An 18,179-nucleotide genomic window follows, 5' to 3' on the forward strand; every position below is an offset into this window, starting at 1 on the left:
GAAATAAAATCTCATTAGGTAACTAGATGTGCATGTGGATGGTAACTATTTTCTTTTTACAAATTATTTCTTAGAGTTAAAATTAATAAAAGGTAGCATTTTCAGAAAGTACACTTCTAAAAACCTTGAACAGTTCCAGGTCAGCAGTTCTACATGCCCAAAGTACAGCTTAAGAACCATAAATCAGATTCTTATTTTCAATTTTTTGCTCTTGAGCCAAGTTCATCAAAATTCTTAGCCCAGAATTTGTTTAAAACTATGTAGGTGAAAAAAACCAACATTACATGTGGGCAACTTCAATGAAACCAGTAAATTCTTAATAAATAATAGCAAACTAATTTTAGAGTACAAAGCAAACTAGTCACAGACTGTTGTGGTATCTGATGCTCTGTTTGTGAGGAAGCAGAGTTAAATCTGCAATAGTTTTGTTCTTTAAAAAATTGTGTTTTGGTTTGTTTTTTCCAAATCAGAATATTGAGCATGTATTTAAATTTTGCAGAACAGAATAAAAACTGTTGCAGAGGTAAATATAGTGATTTCATTTCTGGAGCCTGAAGATAACAATAATATTCTTTTACCTTCTGTTCACAGTGGTTTGTATGTGTTTCTTTTGAAAATAATTGCTGTTTCCTATCATCTAATATTGAAGATAAATAAAAGTTAAAAAAATTTTAAAAAAGAAATGAAAAATTAAACAGTTGAATAAATAGTTAATAGAAAGAAATCTCAAGACAGTTACTTTGATCTACAATTTACAAATGATGTCATTGAAGCATCTGTTTAGCCAGATGTTTCTGGTAGTTCCTGAATATTTGTATCTCTTAAGTGCATTTCCATGTTACAAATAACAAGGTGTAGTAAAACATCTTCAGCTTCATTCTTTAGAGGTTTTGTTTTGGGCTTCTGGAATATCTGTGTGTTTATGTACACACACAGAGATATGGGGGGCTGTACATTTGTATTATTTTTCTTCTTGTGTTTTGCTGAGCATATCGGTCAGTTAGCTGGTTCGGCTGCTTGGCTTTAGTCCAAAGACACTGTGTATTGAATGGCCTCAGTAATTCTTGAAAACAGCATTAATGTGTGGTGTAGTTTTGAAAAGACAATAATTTGCTACAACGATCTCACTCTTTTTTTCTGTCTATTGAAATATAAGAAACAGAAGGCAATTAATAATTAGAGTCCTTCATTGCCAACAACATTGTCAATGACCTTTTTATCTCTTTGCAGGGGGAAGTTATTGATCCAGGATAGTGAGTTTTCCACTTAAGTATTAGTCAGCAATACATATGTGATTGCCCAAAAGGGGATTCATAATTCGATCAGTGATTTCTACCTTAAAAATTGTTTATACAAGCATATTTGTTAGGAACTGCTGAAGTCCTCAGTAAAACCAAAGTAAGCATATTTAATCAGTAAGTACTGAATGCCTTCCTACAACATCAGTAACTACTAACCTGCAAAGCTTTTGTAGCAATTCTGGTTTTCTTACAATGGCAGAAAAATAAATTTGTAAGTGAAGCTGTGGGGTTTGGGGGTTTTGTTGAGTTTTTTATGTGTCTCTACACTGTGGAGAGATGCTGACCTTCTCTAGCATACTAATGACTGATGTAACAGTCCATAAAAGAACGGAGATGCTAAGGCATTCGTAAAAAGAAAGCTATAATGTGAAGAATGAACCTAAAGCGTCATTACAGTGAAGGAAACTTTAGCTTTTCAATGACTGTTACAATTGTACAGGGCTACAAGACATTCATATTCCAAATTATTTGAAGTCAGGACGTAGAAGCTTTGAGATCAGCGTTCTCCATGTAGTTAATGTAACCATCTACTGATCTTGACTTGGAATATTGTTGATTTTAAGATAGTCCTTGCAATAGTAATGAATTCCTTTGCCTAAATTTCTTTTCTGAAAAGCTGCATCACCAAATAGTTGTGTTTCTTTATGAGATGAAATAAAAAAAAACAAACAAAGAAAAAAAAAACAAATAAGGGGTTAAAGTAATTGTATTTTTAAAGAACAGTAAGGACTGGTCTGAGAGGGTATAAGAAGCATGCAAGGCAGATGCATCCCTCTGTATTTCCTATTTAACCAAACATTGTTTTTATCTCCTTGTTATTTGGATAAACAGCAATTTTGAGCTGTTACAAGCATCCTTACAGATAGCTATCCATTGCTGGTTGTCCCTTACATGATGTTAAGCCTGAGTGGGAATACCTGTTCGTAATAACTAAGTATATTAAAAAAAAAAAATAGGTGCATTTTGGAGTTCTGTGTAGTATCAGCCTAAAACCTGAGTCAATCTAGTGTAAAAGTAAAACCTTTCTTTTACAGTATATAAATTTGCTGAGCTGTGCATCCATTGTGTCATACTTTTAAAACAGATTATTACAAGTAAAAATTACCAGTGGTAAAATTTCCCTTCTTTAAGAGAAGTTATCAGTCGAGTAAATTTGTCTAGTAAAGGAAAATTGACTCCAACTGAGGGATTTTGCTTCATTGGAAAGTATATTGTGAAAAATCACAAGTTTGAACAATGACATTTATTATATTGTCTCCTGTAACACTGGGACTTTATTTAAATTCAGCAATTCTGTTTAGGGTTTGACTCTCATTATTTGTGCAGAAAAGTGAATTCAATCACTGAACTATAATGCTGCTCTGGAAAGCATAAAGCAACGTTCACGTTCCAGATGGAGAATGAAAGACAGGTGATTTTTTATTTTTACCCTTCAAACAGGACTTGCTGCATGAGGATTTCTTTAAAAAAAAACCCAGTCTTTATGCTTTGTTCTTGAAGAGCTTTATTTTAATTAGGTTTGCTGTAGAAGTGATGTTTTGAGGTCATAGTTAAGAATAAAAGTCTAAAACTACAGAGACCAAGAACCTATATTATGTATAAGGTGCTCTCTGACAATATAAAGAAAGTATAGTATTTTCTGCAACTTCAAGTAGGATGATTATTAGTCTTTTGGGTATGCTAATTGCACAGAAAATGGAGGGAGCGTGTTAACTTTTTTCCCCTTAAATAGGCAGCTGCGCATCTGTGAAGCTGACTCGGTTATACAACCACAGCATCAAACAGTAACCACAGTTTTAATGTGGAATGTTTCTGTTATTTCACTCTCGATTCCTATGTTGGATTATATCAATGCACTGTAATGTGTTATCCTGTGTCCTCAAAGGATTTTAAATCTATGAACCATATGGGTTTTTTCTTCTTAATTGCTCATTTTGCTCATATCGCTTTTCAGCTGACCTGTTAAGTTAACCTCTAGAATTCATACCCAAAGAAATACAGTAGTAAATAATTGCAATTTTGTCAGCTCTCGGCTGTACTTTATTTGTGCCTGTTTATGCTAGCAGAGAACGTCAGGTTAGGTGATACATGACGCTTGGCCTTGTGCCTTTGGTGGGAGTGTGCAAAAGAATGCTGCTTAGCAAATTTGGAGTGCAATAGATTGGCATTTATCATTACTGAGTTTGTGTACAAACCATGGGGAGGAAGAAGAGTATCTATTTTATGGAAATACTAGATTTCTGTATCTGTAGGAAAATTAGTTTTTCCGAGTAAGCCTCCAGTGGATTTGTTGTTTCAACACTTCAGTCACTCAAATCATGAGAGATTTTAAACTTCTAACTTTAAATCATAGTAAGATTGAAGGGTATATTTGCTGGAAACAGCAGAATATTTCTTTTATAAGCATAAGCAGCGCAGATACAAGCATGTATTTTAATCCAGTGTAATCTATCTGTCTTCGTGTTTGGGGAATCTCTTCACTGAGTTTACATACGGTAATTTTCTTCTTTTGACTGCCTTCCTATAGTTTTTATGTGATGCAAGTCTGACAGTTTTAGTAGACTGGTAGTATTGTTGTTTTCAAAGCTGTCTAGCAACAATTTATTTTTGTGTCAATCTCCTTGTCAAAATGCATGATGGAGATTTTATCGACTTTGTTTTAGCGTTATAACGTGTTTGCTCAGTTCCCAGATATGTAAACTGGTTTAGTGTCAATATCACTAACTGCCTTGTAGATTTGTAGCTAAGGGAAGTTGGGGTTTTTTGTTTGTTTGGATTTTTTGTTTGCGGGGGTTTTTTTGAGACTTAAAAAGATATGTCACGAGCAAAACAGATTTGACTTGGGGAATTTAATTCATTGCCAGTTAACATAAACATTTAATAGCTGATTCATATCTTGAGAAACAAAAAAGAGAAACATTTAAATGCTTAGGGGAAACAGCTTTTCCCCACCTTTTCCAGGCTCGGCTTCATTCCCGGCACCTCTCCTTCTCCCTATTAGTCTCCACTCCCCTGGTTATTGCTGCAGGTCACTGTGTCTCTGAGGGGGGCAAATGGTGGCACAGGAGGTTGGGGTCATTACGTAGCAGTTTCTTTCTGCTGCTACATGTTGCTTACTCTTTTTTTTTTTTCCACCGTACCTTCCTTCTTAGTGGTGTCCTCTGCTCCAGTGTGGGTTCCTCCATGGACCGCAGCCCCTTTGGGGCAGTACAGCTCTGGTGTGGGTTATCCATGAGCGCTGTCCTTTCATGAGTGTGCCCGCTCTGGCGGGGGCTTATCCACAGACCACCATCCCTAACTCTTTCTAAAAGCCAAAATTTTGCATACATAAATGTATCAAGGTTGTCAACAAGGTAAAAATAACGGGTTCTGATGTCATTACTCTACTGATCTGCTGAAAAAAAAAGCTGTAATTCAGCCCTGGACTGTAGGTTTTAGTAAGTGCTGGCAGAGTAAGTATCCAAGACAAAAGCACTCTGTCTTCTTGATTAAAAGCAACTAGGACGAGATGTGTGGATGTTTGAGGTTCTAAACATACAGCCGAGTTGATATTGGGTTGAAAAGTATTGAAAAGTTCTCAGGCAAGTTAACCAGCTACCATGCTGTGAAAGAGCAAGTGTGTTCTCACTCCGTTTTATGTTTGTAAGATATCTGAGGGCACGTGCTTCTGTAAGCTGAAATGGAAAATACAGGTTTCATTTATGTCATCTGCAAATGTTGCCCTCTTCTGGGCTGGCTTCCTCTGTCATATTTCTCTTGTTTTGAATTTACTTTTTAGGTCATTAATAGAAGTGAAATTCTGTTACTGAATTTTAACTTCAAAAGGGCACATTTCAGTTTCTTATTATACTTTCTGACTCCCACTGTGTGACTGTATCCTCGCAGTATATATCTTGCGTATTTTGCTGAAGTGATAGATAAGTAATTTATGCTTTAATTTGCTTTTAGAATTTGTAGAACTCATTACTGCTTCAGAATACAGTGCAAAAATAAATCTTAGAAAAGGATTGTACAAGATTGTACATATCCTCCCCATTTTATAGAGGAAGTAATTGAAACCTGAAAACGTAGTGTGCCTGTTGCAGACAGAAGAAAAAGGTTTGTGTTTTCCTGGCTCACAGACCTGCGCTTAATCACCCATTTCATTTTCAGTTATTTGGGCTAATTATCGGCAAGATGGGCCACACTTCAGTTGTTATGGTAGTGTAACTAAATTGACTTTGGAAGAGTTACACAGATCATAGCAGGAAAAGATTGGCCATATGGTTGTTCATCCCTAGTTGAATATCTGTATATTAATAACTCCATAATGCCTATTACTCATTCAAACGCTTTTATATTTTACAGATTATTGCTCAGTTGTAACACTGGTGGACCCATCAAATGTCAAGTTAACATGCACTCTTTTTAATGGAAATCTAGATTCCCTACCAAAAATTTACAAAGTTGGAGATATTGTTCGATTTCATAGAATAAAGGTATGTACTAGGATGGGGGGGGGTGGTGGTTTATGTGCTTGCTTTTTTGCAGTGAGAGGACTGTAGGAATAATTTAATTCTTCATGTACTGAAATTAACACATGGAGACATTGGATAAAGCAATTGGATAAAAGCTATGGTTATGGTATAGACCAAAACTGGAAATAAACTTTTAAATTTTTTAAACGATGTCAGAGCACTAAGCTGATATCTCTCTTTAAAAAACTGTTAGATGTCATCATGACAACTCCAGAACAGCGTGGGTTTTTTTTTTTGAATATTTGTTAAACTAGTTGGCAAAAATCATGTAGTAATACTTCTAGGTGAACAGAATTGAACTGACAGATATGCACAATTTATTCCACTTCAAACTAATAGAATTGAAGGATTACTTTAGAGCTTCTGTTGTGGAGCAGTTTAGATCAGCTGGAGAGTTACCCAAATGCAATCTATCTGGGGTTGTTAGTGCGCAATACGCTCTAGCTGTGTCTTTGATGGTTATCCTGGCTTACCCCATATTTATCTGTATCAAAGGCCATGAAGGAAACAGTGTTTATAGCTTTGGTATTGCGACTGCTGGATGTTTTTCTTATGCCTGCTGCTGTGGAGGAACCACACTACAGAGACTAAACGGAAGTCTTGTAATGCTGGACTGTACTTAAATAGGTGCATAATAGTACTAAAGACATGTTTTTACTGTGTTATATATTAATGTGCAAGATAATCATACATAATTATATAATTTATTTTTTCCTTAAGATAATTATAGCAGAAATGGGTAAATGTCCTGAAAGAGGCCAGTTAAAAAAACAGTAAGTGCATATTAGAACATTTTTTGAGAGATCTAGGAAATTTAGGATTGTACAAAAGGGTAATGAAGGGGACAAAGATCAGTAGTACTAAACATGTACATTTTGATATGCTGTAGCAGGAGAACAAAGGGGAAAAAAAAACCCACCACATGACAGTAAATGTAAAAAGGGGTAAGATTTATCCAGTAGTTGAGATTTATACCACTGAGATTATTGAGGAAGAACTTCTTAAGACTCAGAAACAAATTCAGTTATTCATGTATATTGTACATAGATTATAAACATTCAAAGTTGAGAGCGAAATTAGCTAACTGTCATGGTTTGGACAACAAGAGCTTCTCTGCATACCACTCCATGGCATCCACTATAAACATGGGTCTTATCACTCTGGGAGTGAACAGTTTGTTGCAGAGAATGAAATATGCTGTTAATTTCAGAGAGTTCAGTTAGTTAGAAGAGGCTTAACTGAAAAGTAAAGTTACTGAACAGAAACTTGGTTCTATTTTACCTCAAACCAGGACACTAACCTATTCTGGGTTAGTATAAAGCTTCCTTAAGGTCATCTTTATGTATAATTAGAATTAGGAATGGAATTACATTTAGATTTTGAAGCTTGTCTTGCTAATCAGTACCTGAGATGTGTTGTTAGTCTTGGATGTTCGTTGATTTGACTTCAAATGGGAAAGTCTTATGCTAAATTTTAAATACTCTCTGAATCCAGTAGGGTGAGTCTTCCACAGATATACTTGTTGCTGAAATTCAGAGGAGATAGAAACATGTTTATTGCTTCTGAAATCAAAATGCATATTCTATAATAGATGTGTGAAAAAGGAGAAGGTAGAAAGGAGCCTGATTAAAATAAAAGAATTGAAAAGTTGCATGTCTGTGGCAGGTTAATAGTGAATTTTTTTGAGACATGGGAAGTACAAGTTAAAAAACCAAACACGACCACTTTCAGAGAAGTTATGTATGCACCCTCCTTTATGCAAACCTAATAGTATCTCAGCTCCACTATTTACCTTTAATATAAACTTATTAAGGAAACCTATTGATATAGTACATATAAGGAACCTCACCGTTCTCCTGATTGGGCAACAAATTTTTGAGGAGATCATTCTAAAATCCTTATCAACTAGTACTTTATAATTCTCCAAGATGATGTTTCAGTGTTTAAAGTTAGGGTCTGTTAATTTCACCCCCATCCTGGTTTGAGATAGAACAGAACCAATTTTGTTTTCAGTCATTTCACTTTTCAGTTCAGTTTCTTCTAAATAATGGCACTCTCTGAAATTAATGGCATGTTTTTCAGACGCTGTCTGCTTGCAGAGTGATAAGGTCTGATGTCTATAGTTAATACCAAGGGATGGTATGTAGAGAGGCTCCTGCTTATACTTATTGTTATAACAACCAAGGTCAGCTAACTTTGTTATGTACCAAGTTGGAGGTTGGAAGCGGAGGAGTGTAAAGGGGTCTCACCTTCAGGGAGGAGCGGACAGGACAGGTGACCCAAAACTGACCAACGGGGTATTCCATCCCATCTGCATCATGCTCAGTATAAAGCTGAGGGATCAAAGGGGTTAATTCTTCTTCAGTGGCGGGCATTCAAGGAGGATTCTGCCTGTTTGTCTGCCTTTGATCCCAATCTGTGTGTTCCTGAATCTAGATCTGGAATCCAGTTCGCATCAGTCACTGACTCCAGTCGGGACTTTCCCAGTGCCTGTCAGTGACACGATTGTCATCCTGGGAGCTCGATACTGGTTTTGTATATATTGTATATATTTCATTAATTTCTTATCGATATTGTTATCTTTTATTCATATTATTAATATTTCATTAAAGTACTTTTAGTTTTCTTTTCAACCCATAAGTCTCTCTCCCTTCTCTTCTGGGAAGGGAGAGGTTAAAGAGAGCATCTGTCCTTCTGTTAGTGGCCAGCCCAGCCTGAACCAGGACACCCCACACATACACTTTTTTTTCATCACAGCTGAGCTGTTTTAAGTGTTTTCCAGCCCTAACTGACCTCCAGCTGCTCTCAATCCACATGTCCTCAGATGCATAAGCTGACAGCTTGTTTAATTGCTTTCTAACTTAGAATGATTTGGAGTCACTTAGTTGTCTTTTTCTGGATGGGGATGTTTTGACTACCCCAGGCTAACAAACAGTTACTTTGGAAATTTTCTTACCTGATCTGAGCAGGTAAAAATCTGAAAGAGAAGGCTGGTGCCAGCTGCTGGGAGTGAAGCGGGAGGGGTGTGCGACGCCATCCTCTCTTTCACGTACAACCAGTGTAGTAAGCGTGATTGCTGTGCAAGGGCTTTCAAGTCAAAAAAAGAAATCAGCTCTAATTAGAGTTCTCATTACACTGCAGTTCCTCCTTCACTCTCCTTTTGTCTTCAGGCCTTATCACCTTCTCTTAGCTTGCTGCATGCAAAGCAAGAGGGTAGCAGAGCCCATAGTCTGTCAGAGCTGCGCTTACCAATGAAGACGGATATACATAGTCCTTACAGTGCGTATTCACATTTCCGTGTCCCAGATATACTTTAGAGAGACTTTCAAGAAGTTGACATTGATAGCAAACACATTTTAAAAATGACCGTTCCCTGCTACACTCTCAGCTGCTAATGAGTAACTTCTCTTCATAGTAACACAGGTGTCAGCAAGGTCTGATGGTTCAGAGCTAATAAAAACTTAATGGAGAGGATTCTGTTGGGATTATTGTGGGTAGAGAATCATTTTATTTGCTCAGTGTTTGTTGCAGAGAATGAAAATTTTAAGTGTCTTAGTAACAGGTTTGAAAGATTATCCAGTTTTAAATACATTTTTGTTAATATTTCTTGAAATGCATTTTTATGACTTCTGATGCTGATTTCTCATGAATTATAGTACTTAGTGAATTGCAATACTGTATTTGGGCCTTCAGCCACAGACAGTGCTCTGCAGAGATGACTGTATGGGGGATCCCCCCACTCTCCAACATAAAAGTTAGGCCTGTGATCTGATTGTCGAGGCTCCCTCTGTCTTCACAGCAAAGGAGGAGTTGTCTCAAGGGGAGTTTTCTTGGAACATTTTTTTATGGTTCACTGTGGATTCTCTTAATATCTTAGACTTAATGCCTAATCTTTAAGCTGTTAAAGAGAAGGAAGAGGCAGCCTGCTGGTACTGACCTAATCTCCGATATTTTATCCTCACTTGACTGCGGAGTTTTGGCATGTACTCTGCCTTTCTTGTATTACTCAGACCCTACCATGACCATAGAATTGTTAATTTCCTCGTTAGCTTTTCTCTAGTATTCCTTATTACCTCTTGAGTGATTCACGAACAAGAATTTGTTTCCTCACTCCTAGTAAGTGATTGATATTGGATTTCCATTTAATGTTTGGGAATTGGAGAAAAGTGAAGCACATTCTTATTTACGTGTTCATTTTGTTCAGCATACTCTAGTTGTCTGATACAATCACTGTCTAGGATGTGTTTTGGTGGGTCTTTTTCCAGAATACACAGCCTTATAGAGCTGTGTCACTTGTGGAAAACTTGGAGGATGAAGACCAAAGGAGCGACCTCATTCTAAACTCTACTTATCTTACTTCCTCTGCGTAACTCAATCCCTGCAGCAATTACAAAGATCTAATACTTAATTCTCTAGCTTTTTGTCATAGCAACCTTGATACTGTTATCCTCTCTTACTTTCATGCCTTGACTTCTTCCATACATAGGCTCCAGTTGCTGGGGTGTTTCCATGGTTTAAAAGCTCTGCAGTTCAGTTCAGACAGGTCTGAAACCTGTGCTGTCTTGGGCCATTGGCTCTTAGATGCCGTTCCATTCTGTGTTGGGTACCAGTGAAGTCAAAAATAGAAAAGAAAACCCAAGGAAATAACCTGTCTAAGTGAACTAATTTTTTGTCTTGACACAATGGAAAATGTATATTTTATTTGTTTGTATTTTTGCATCAAGTCTCTGCTCCAGCTTTTCTAGACCATTTTTCAAGTTAAAGTGTGGTGATCTGTCTCTAAAGCTTTGTGTAAAGTGGTGAGCGAATGGGGAGAATTGAAAAGCATCCCTTTGTGACTTGGAACCCCCATCCCCTAGCATAAGGTAAATTTTTTTATCCATCTTCTAGAAAGAAATCCTTTTTCATATCCATCATTTATAAGAACAAATCAGAAGAGTTTGTGATACCTAGTATATTGCTTTCTTTTTTTTTGCACATATCCCAAGTTTTCTGTCTTGGTTTTTGGATGGAGTTTCACTTTAAATATAATCCACATGCAGGCATTTTTCCCAAATTCCTACAAATCTTTTTAAACATTCAGTACAATCAAAATATGTAATAATCTGTGCTGAGGAACTTTATGGATATAGCGATGGTAGGTCTTAGTATGGCAAAGGGAGTGTTCAAAGGTGGTTGTTGACTAAGAGAAGTACATTATTGAAAGGTTACTTGGGGAGGTTCTAGAATCTCCATGCCTGGAATTTTTCAAGGCTCAACTAGCCAAAGCCTGGTGTGACACAGTGCTGACAACAGCCCTGACCTGAGGATGAGGTGGGACTTCATGATCTCCCCAGGTCCCTGCCAACCAAAATTCCTGTGGTTCTGTGACTGGGCCATACCATTCTAGTACTTGGACAGTATCCCTTTTCAGTATAGCCACCTGTAACCCCATCTCTACCTTCATAACGTTCAGATCAGATTCTGTGTTTGAGAAGGAAGGGATTTTTTTTTGTCACTGCTTATATGCATAAGGTATATTGTTTCTGTGTCAACTGAACCTAGTCTGTGTCCCACAGAGTGGCACGTGCTTATATCGTTTAACTGAGGGGAATGCATTGCTTACCACAGTAACAATAATTCTTGCAGATACATTGCCTGTAGACAATTTTGCACTCTTTTCTTTCCTTTTCACTAGCATCTCGCATATACTGCATTTCTGCAGTTAAGGGAAGACTGGGTAGCAGCATGTGAACATCGGTCTTCTATTATTTTGTTGCCAACCATGAATCACAGGGATCATAAGTTTTTCACTTCTGCTTTGGTAAAAGATACATTACAATGAGGTCTTGAGCTGAATGTATACTCAGATTGAAATAAAAGTTTGGACAGTGCATTGTAGAAAGTGCAATAATTCAAGTAAAAAAAAAAAAACATTGACAAACCACAACACAACTTGATGTCTTGAAATAATTTTATCTGTTTAAATAATAATCAAGTTTTAAGCTTAATGTACTCATGTTTCAAAATATTATCTTGAATTCCTGATATTTCCACAAATCAATAGTTAAGCTTATTTTAGGAAATCTTGCTGCTTAGTGTAAGAATGCGTACATTAGCTTAGTATATGTTGTTTTACGAGGCATTTTTTTGATATTCTAAGATGATCTGTGACTGCAGTGGCTTTGTAATAGTCCTTTGCTTCTGCAATTCAGCAATCAGTTCTGATGGAAAACTACCTTGGAGACGCTGTTATTTCAGCTTTATATCCTACTTACTATCACACTTTTCTCTTCGATTGAGTGGAAGAGAGTGGCTTCCATTACCAGCTTCAGTAAAAAAAAAATAATAATTCAGGTGGTTTAGGTTGCTGTAAATCTCTTGTAAATATTTAAAGATTAGCTTCTTTTCACTGAGCATATTCAGGATAGAGTTGTACCCCATAGAATCACGGAGTTTTCAGAGTTGGAAGGGACCTCTAGAGATCATTTAGCCCAACTCCCCTGCCAAAGCAGGATTGCCCAGAGAACATTACTCAGGACTGCATCCAGGCGGGTCTTGAAAACCTCCAGAGAAGGGGACTCCACCACCTCCCTGGGCAGCCTGTGCCAGTGCTCTGTCACCCTCACCGTAAAGAAGTTTTTCCGTGTATTTGAACGGAACTTCCTGTGTTCTAACTTGTGCCTATTACCCCTCGTCCTGTCACTGGGAACCATTGAAAAGAGCCTGGCTCCATCCTCCTTCAACCCACCCTTTAGATACTTGTACGCCATAATAAGGTCTCCCCTCAGCCTTCTCTTCTCCAGGCTAAAGAGTCCCAGCGCCCTCAGCCTTTCCTCATAAGGGAGATGCATCACTCCCTTAATCATCTTAGTTGCCCTTCACTGGACTCGCTCCAGCAGTTCCCTGTCCCTCTTGAACTGGGGAGCCCAAACCTGGACACAGTATTCCAGTTGTGGCGTCACCAGTGCAGAGTAGAGGGGGAGAATTACCTCCTTCGACCTACTGGCCACACTCTTCCCTATGCAGCCCAGGATTCCATTGGAATTCACTAGAATTTATTGTCCATGCAGTTTGTTGAGGTGACATTTCACATTTTGTTCTTAGGTTTATAAAAAGTATGCCAAAGACTCCTGCAGTATGTAATGGAATTTACTTGCCTGCTCAGAACAAGCCAAATACATGCTATCTGCTCCATTTTTTTGTTTAGCAATCATTATTTATGGAATTTATTTTTCTCAGGGAATTTTTTAAGTGATAGCCATCTGCCCCTCTTACCTCTTCTTTCCCCCCACCAATTTTTTTAAAAATCCCAAAGACCTCTAGAAATGACACAAAAATCTACTGAGGGGGAATTGTCATGTATACAAAAATCTCAGATTAGCTCTTTTCCCTAAATTTCATTCAATTTCAAAATCGCTTGTGTGTGGAAAATATAACTAGTTTACAGTATCACTGTTTAAACTGAGATCTACTTAGAGTGCCATAATGAAACAACATTTGCCCATGGATTTTGTTCATTTTACACTCCAGTGATTCCTCATCACTTTAGCAATGATTTGTTTTTAAAGGACAAGCCCGGAGAATTTCTGTTGACCATCATCTGTTCTGTGGGTCTGAATTAAGTAATTTTACAGCTATGAAACATTTTGTTCTGTAACCTATTCTACATTTACTTTTCCTGTTTGTTCAGTTGTTCACTACATAATGTTGTTGAATGTTGTTTACCTTTGAGACCACTCAATGGCTTCTCCACATACCTGTGCCTAAGGACATTTGGTTTTGCTTCAAGATCACTGGTAATTTTCTCATCGTGACACTTGAGGTTTACCTTCTTACAGATATTATTTATTTTGTTATTTTATAGCTGCCTTTCCCTACATTAAAGCTGATTTCAAATCCACTAAATAAGGGTACTAGGAGATGTCAGAAGTACAGTATGTTCAAGCATAGCCTCGTGAATGCTCAAAACATGACATAAAGGATTTGGGAAATGGGGAAAATAGTCTATGGTGAAATATTAGTGGAAGCCCAGGGACACAAAGTAGTTTCTTGAACTGGTTTCCTGGGAGGTTTGGAGCCTTCATAAATAAGCTAGAGCTCTAGGACAGAATTTTTAGTGAGAAAGAAGTCAAGGCACTTTGATGATGATTTAAAAGAATTAGTGGAGAAATAAATAAGTAAGTAAATTGGAAATTAAAACATTGAGAAGCATTTGACATGTCAGAGAAAATACTTAAAAATATGCTTGAAGTATCTTTTGATAGCGGATGAATGAGTAAAAGTGATGAAAGAGAGTTTTCCTCCCCTCTGGACGTTACCTATTTTGAGAAGATATGGAATATAATGCCAGTGGCAGAAACTGAAGTACATTTGTGTATTAGATAATGTCTTGCTGTTATCGTGGAACATTTTTTTCCAGATGATGGGTAACGGGCACAAATTAAGTATGAAACTATGTATTTTCCAGGTTTGTCCATTGGCTTTCCATGTGTATTCAATATTTAAACCTAAAGGTTAAAAGACTAAAGGTTTTCAGGGTTACAGTGAAGAAAAACTACATCATGAATTGATGTGCTCCATTGGTCAGCTCTGGAGAATCCTTAAGTAAATGAAAGCTTATCTTAGAGGTGATCCTTAATGCATTTGTACATTATGACAAAGTTGTAGGGATTAAAGGAGTTTCTGTCACCAAGATTGAACTGCTTTGTTTATGAATTTCCAAGGAATACTTGGATTTGTGTGCTTTTTAAATTTCAGTGTGTTAATAAAATTTAGGCCTAAATCGTTGGCAGTGTCTCGGTAAAAAATGTTGCTGTTTAGAACTTCTGTCACATCTTTCAGAGTCTGCAATTTTAAATCAGTAGGATTTTCAGCCATTTGAAAATTGAGCACTGGGAATCCTAAACTAGATTGTCTACAAATGCTATATTCAGAAGTCTGGCTTTTTTGCTAGGCAAATTTTTAATTAAAAACGGATGGATCAAAACAGCCAGTTTGAGATTTCTGGATAATGAGTCATACAGTGCTTTGATATATATATATATATATATATATATATACGTATATATATATATATATATGTATGTATATATATATATATATATATATAAAGTGCAGGGAACAATAAGACTAGACTAGATCCTTGAGGGAATGCTTCAGACTTTGAACACTGTGTTTTATGTGGTAGCAGATACACAGCTAAATCAGCAGGATACAGGGGACCTGCCATTTGCAGGGCAGTAGCCATAAGAGTAATTGTGAAAGCGGTATTCATAATTCAAGGGATGAAAGCCCAGTCACTGTTTGCTTTATAGAAAAAAAAGCAGCTCCTAGAACCGATGTTTTCTTTTTCAATTCCTTATTGTCAGGAAATGGGGCTATTGTGAGAGGCAGAAAACAGGAATCCATCCTACCTTTGCTCCACCATCGCTCTGCTGTGTGACCCCTAACAATTAATTTCTCTTGCGCCTCAGTTTCCCCATCTGTAAAAGTAATCCTGATGTGTTCCCCACACAAACATTTTCTGATATGTGAATAAAATACTTTGCACTGATGCTCTATATTTACGGGTTGCTATTAGTCTGCTTCTTTAATATTTTTTTGTGTTAGATTGTCTTTTCTCCATATTCACTTTGTTTTCTTGTTAATTTCCTTATTTTGTCTTTATTTTGACTCCTTTGTTCTAACAGCACCAGGAACAAAAGTAATGAATGGTCCTTTCTTCTTGCACACAATAAAACAGAAATGTATGTATACTTCGATGCCGTGCAACCATTATTTTTTTGTCGTCTTATTTTGTTACAGATCAGGGAATACAATGGACAGATGCAGGGAATTACCAGTGTGGGATTTGCATCCTTGACGTTTGATGGAACTGTAGGAGCGCCAGTAGTTCCTCGAACCTCTAGCAAAGTGTACACTTTCATGGATGAAGAGCAGAAAACAATAGAAGAATTACGTGTTTGGGCAGCCAGTAATCTTTCCATCTCTGGACCAGCAGCAAAATTGTCTGCTGTTCAGCCAATGCTGTTCTTTGATCTCACTTGCCAGCTGGTAGGAAAAGCAAAAGTGGATGGATCTTCTTTTCTTCTAAAGGTAGATTTACTTTTTTTTAAAATAATTTGTTTTATTTATTTATTAAGACATTGTGATTCAGTTTTGATAAAACAGGCATATTCATTGATTTAAATAATGTTAAGTAGATAAATATTTTGAGATTAAGAAAATTTATGATCCTTGACCATTTTATTTGTATTTAAAAAAAAATCAAACAACAACAAAAAACAACAACAACAACAAAAAAAACAGAAATCCCACTTCTCTAAAGTTGTTCATCTGATTTATTTCTTGAGAGAACTTTTGTGAGATGACATTGGTATGGATCATTCTTATACAAACATTTGTAGATGAATACGGCCAGATTTCTTAAAGTTGAGAAATGTTAGTTTTCAATTTTAACCTTGTTTTTTAGTTAGAAGCAATCTAGAAAACGAATGAATGGATTGTTATCTATCTTCATGTATTTTAGGTAGCTTCTTTTAGTTATACATAAGCACTTTGGGGATCAGTGCTCACTGAAAGTACAAAATGCGAAGTGTAACATAACAGGAGAGTACTGTCCAAGGGTGATCCTTAACATGAGCTAAATAAAACGAAGGTCTGCATAATTTTCCTGGGTTTGGCTCTAGATGTATCAGTCTGGTGTTATTGTGAAACTCCTCTGTATTTCTTTTTCTTTGTTTTGTAAGTTGGTTATTAAAATGTGAATGATGAACAGCCTGTTGTTTTCCATTTTATGACTTCCTAAAATTATTTATTAGTTCTATTGTATTAAGCTGTATTGTTACAACATTTGTAGAAACAACACAATCAATTATTACTTCATTAAAGCAGCAAAGGTTTTTCTGGTGCAGAACAATGCATGCACTACACAGAAACAAACCTTAAGTGTTATCCTATAATATGCTTTGCAGCTGTTACAAAGACTTCCATTTAATTATCCCTTGTGAAGTAGATGTCAAATGAGACCCAGTAATATCTGAGAACTTTGTGGACTGTAATTAAGTTTTTTATTAAGAAGTATATGTTCAGCATTGAAGGACCCTTTGCAAGGACAGAGTGCTTTCTTAAATTATTAATATTTCTTTACGTTCTTTTCTGTGTTGTAAGATCTGAAGTTGATTTTGTCATTTTTGTATAGCAAAGATAATGACTTGGGGGGAAACTTAGGATAGACTTCAAAAGGTAAAAGTTTGAAATCGAGTAACAGTAGATCAGTTTTTCTGATATTTAATTCCTTTGACGGTGTATTTTTTTTAGTAGTATAAAATATTAAATACTTAAATCTGTATTAAGGTACATCAGACAAGCTTAAAAATGGTAGATTAACACTGGTATGCTGTTGCTAATTTCCTCCAGTTTTCAAGCAGGGCAAAATCCCTTTCTCATATCAAATGTTGGTTGCAATAGAAGAGAAGCCTTTTTAAAAAATTGTAGACAGATCTCTGATTATTTTGTTGATTCGCTAAACAAAAAAAACCCAAACAAATTCAATACTAGCTCAAATTGAGTGATCAATAACTATCATTATTATATTATTGTGGTTAAACGTTTTATAATAGGGATTTAAATTTATCATGTCATTCCAAGTGTATCAGTTATATTCATGGTTGATTATACTATAAATATAAGGATTATGTTTTTAGGCATTGAGCTCATGTAACTAGTGAGGATTGCTTCAAAGACAACTAAAATAAATTTCAGTGATTTTGTGCATCACCCATAACATAACTTTGAATATCACACTTGATAAATGAATTGGGCTATGCACAGCGCCTGAGGCTGACGTGGCATCAGGACTGTATCGCTAACTTGTTAGCGCTTACCTTTTTCTGAGAATTTTGTTATTCAAACTGATGGGCACTAAAAAACACACTAGAAATTATTCTGTCATTTATGCCTTTCATAAAAGTTTTACTATTATTCTTTTATTCTCTTCTGTGTGTCAGTTAAATTGTCTATGTTAAGCTGTGTTATACAATGAGCATACGCTGCTGAAGAGAAACAGGTTTCATTGTGTCTCTCCCATTTCAGTGTTTTGCTGACCACGGTGATCAAAGGTTGTCACTAACTATTCCTTAGCTCCAGTCTGTTCATGGCTAGTGATGGAACCATTTGCTGTTTCTTATCCAGAGTTAATTTAACCAGCGTTGGTTTTTAGACCAGTGTTGGTTTTTGAACCCAGGGCTTCTGTGTTTTCATCCATAATTTGAGTAAAGTGAAGCTGGCAAGCTCCTGAGGTAGAGAGCTTGATTTGGTTTTGTATTTGTGCAATTAAAAAACAAAAATGACTATGTTTCCAAGGATTATTTTTTTTTTT

General features: G+C 36.4%; 1 protein-coding gene across 1 annotated transcript in view; it reads left to right on the forward strand.

Moving 5' to 3' along the window:
* The window catches only part of POT1 (protection of telomeres 1), a 70,008-nt gene that overhangs the window by 23,241 nt on the left and 28,588 nt on the right, over nucleotides 1–18,179 (forward strand). Inside the window, 2 exon segments of the mRNA XM_082497116.1 lie at nucleotides 5,649–5,779; nucleotides 15,605–15,895. Coding sequence (XP_082353242.1) covers nucleotides 5,649–5,779; nucleotides 15,605–15,895 — 422 coding nt within the window.

The sequence above is a fragment of the Vanellus vanellus genome (genome assembly GCF_965231255.1).
Source record: "Vanellus vanellus genome assembly, chromosome: 1".
NCBI lineage: Eukaryota > Metazoa > Chordata > Aves > Charadriiformes > Charadriidae > Vanellus > Vanellus vanellus.